The sequence below is a fragment of the Monopterus albus genome, unplaced genomic scaffold (genome assembly GCF_001952655.1).
Source record: "Monopterus albus unplaced genomic scaffold, M_albus_1.0 scaffold127.1, whole genome shotgun sequence".
Taxonomy (NCBI): Eukaryota; Metazoa; Chordata; class Actinopteri; order Synbranchiformes; family Synbranchidae; genus Monopterus; species Monopterus albus.
In genome coordinates this window covers 1,371,761-1,374,802 of record NW_018128007.1, presented here as the reverse complement: position 1 = coordinate 1,374,802, position 3,042 = coordinate 1,371,761, and the positions used below count along the sequence as shown (strand labels likewise).

At 39.8% G+C, this 3,042-nt stretch overlaps 1 protein-coding gene across 1 annotated transcript in view; it reads left to right on the top strand.

The window, feature by feature from the left end:
* The window catches only part of LOC109967244 (zinc finger CCCH domain-containing protein 18), a 26,825-nt gene that overhangs the window by 23,111 nt on the left and 672 nt on the right, over positions 1 to 3,042 (top strand). Inside the window, 2 exon segments of the mRNA XM_020612684.1 lie at positions 865 to 1,047; positions 2,416 to 2,576. Coding sequence (XP_020468340.1) covers positions 865 to 1,047; positions 2,416 to 2,576 — 344 coding nt within the window.

Genomic DNA, 3,042 nt, shown 5'->3' with positions numbered 1-3,042 from the left:
CCAACATTTGAAAGACTCATAATCTCATATAGAAAATGTTTACTTCATATTATTGTTGTAGGGGGTTCTACGTGTTAATGAATTATAGAGTGTACTTTTATTTTCCCACCTGGTTTCTGAATGGTGACTTACTTTTGGGAAACAGTCACTACATACCAAAATCTGTTGTAGGCTTTTAGTTGTTCTTTTTATTTATTTATTTTTTTGGCAACCTTTGGTTATTTTTTGTTTGTTTATAGAAGTAGGTGAGGTCCAAACAATTGTTTTTTTTTTGTTTGTTTGTTTGTTTTAGCCCCTGATGAATAAAAACGATTGAAGGAGGCTGTACTCTTTATCATGACCGTACATCTAGGCTGGTAGCTTCATTTTAGCCTTTGTTTTTTGTCACTGTTCTCAAATGTAATCTAAAAACACCTACATGCAAATTTGCCACAGATACTAATCATATTTGTATAGTTGCTGAGCTTTTATTAGTTCTTAACTCATCACACTTGTTATGAGTCACACAAAGTACAAGCTGTTATTGACCTTTTTATTTTCTCCCCCTTTCTGTATTAGAATCAGTTAGATGGGACTATCGTGATGGCCAAATTAGGCCGTCTTAGCAGAATGTCTAAATATGTTCATCAACAGCCTGTCTCAGTTAATGAATCACACAGCACTCTCTCATATTTATATATATATATATATATATATATATATGCTGGTGAAGTGTAGAATAAAGTGTATGCAGTATTTAAAATGGCCCTGAAAATGCTCAGGTACATATGTGCAGATTGTACTAAATGGGCACATGTTAGGTCGGTATGAGAGTTTTACACTGGCACTTTTCTCTAACCAGTCATCATCATTACCATATCTCAGCAGGCCAATGGAACCTCCCACAAAGAAGGAGGCTGTTCCATTAATGAGGCGACCAGATGAGTGGAAGGACCCGTGGCGTCGGTCTAAATCCCCCAGGAGACGCCCCGGACTGGGCTCTCCACCACAGGGCCGCCGTCGACATCGGCCGTCAGGCTCCTCCGTCTCTCTGTCCAACTCCTCCAGGTAGGATCCTCCTACAGGTCAGGAAATCCTGCATCATCTTGATGGGGAAAGAGGTCATCATGAGTCTAAAAACAAGCAGTTAAATGGTCCTGCTGTAAATAAGCATCTTAATTGCCATAGCTGATACTGTATTTTAGTTTAGACCACAGTGGCAGACTGACACAACCATAAGTGTATACATAAAATGTATTTATGGGAGAAGTCTTACTTTCACTGTGTAACTAAGTGCTTAGACATGGGCCCAAAAGGTGTGATAACAGGAGGGCGTACTTTAAGTGTTGGTGAGACTTTTTCACTTTGACTTTTCCAGCTGTGTTAAAACTGCTCGTCCACTGTCCAGCCTGATTGTCCAGCTGATTTTACTGTTGTTCTGCTGGTGGTGTTATATGATGAATTTTGTGGTTCATACCTCCATACTTTGATTCAAATGGGTTTTGTGTTGCTGTGGGATTTTTACCAGTCTTCACAATGACCAACTGAAAATTAAGCTCACCGGCCTTGTGCTTCCTTTAGATAGAATAAATTAGTACAGTGGATCCTTGGATTGCGAGTAACCCGGTTTGCGAGTGTTTTGCAAGGCGAGCAAAAAATTTTGATTCAATATACGAGCGAGGTATCACAATACAAGTAGTACATACGCTTTGTCTGCTGAGCGTCACGTGACACACGTACATCACAACTGAGCCATGGTTCTCGCGCTTCACTCGTATAGTCAATATCTGTACTGCAACCATGTCCCCTCACACCAGCCACAATTCTTTTCAAAGGTAAAGTGCAGGTTAATTTGTTTTATTTGTACTTGATACTGTATTTTGTATTACTGTAATCATTTTTATATGGATAAGTGGGTGTTGAACGAATCATCTGAGTTTCCATTATTTCTTATGGGGAAATTCGCTTTGATATACAAGTGCTTTGGATTACGAGCACGTTGCCGGAATGTAAGAAGCACTCGCAATCCAAGGTTCCACTGTATATCTCATCCTTAAGATTTGAAACCAAGAACTTAGACTGTTTGTTTATAGTTTGAGAAACCAAAACATTAGTGTAAAATTTGTTCTTAATATACAGTACGTACAAGTATTTTTGCGGGTTGAATAGTGCCCTTTATGACAACTACACAAATTTTATTCTCTAATGTATATATTTTATTATTTTATAGTGTGTATAGGGGATTTTCATTTGTCCAAAATGTTAGGCTTCATCTCCTGGGCTGGAAATGTAACCGGGGTGCAAAGCTGTCACTGATTTCAAGGTTGTCTGATGTAATTGAAGAGGTGTGGCATAAGCAACAAAGCAAGGTCTGATTTCTCTTTAAGACGGCGTTCATTAATATCAACTGTTCTTGTTATGTGTGTGTGTCTGCAGGTCTTCATCTCGCTCTTCGTCTTACTCAGGCTCTGGCTCATCCCGTTCCCACAGCCATTCCTCCTCATTCAGCTCCTACTCCAGCCATTCCTCCCAGCACAGCTCCTTCAGCGGAAGCCACTCTAGGTACACAAGAGTATACAGTGGGGCAAATAAGTATTTGATACACTGCCTATTTTTCAAGTTTTTCCACTTACAAAGAATGGACAGATCTGTAATTTTCATCGTAGGTACACCTCAACTGTGAGAGGCAGAATCTACAAAAAATTTCCAGAAAATCACATTGTTAGATTTTTAAATAATTTATTTCCATTTTATTACATGAAATAAGTATTTGATACAATAGAAAAATAGAACTTAATATTTGGTACCGAAACCTTTGTTTACAGTTACAGAGGTCTGACGTTTCCTGTAGTTCTTGACCAGGTTTGCACACACTGCAGCAGGGATTTTGGCCCACTCCTCCATACAGGTCTTCTCCAGATCTTTCAGGTTTTGGGGGTGTCGCTGGGCAACACGGAGTTTCAGCTCGGGTTTGGGTCTGGAGACTGGCTAGACCACTCCAGGACCTTGAAATGCTTCTTACGGAGCCACTCCTTAGTTGGCCTCCCTGTGTGTTTGGGGGCA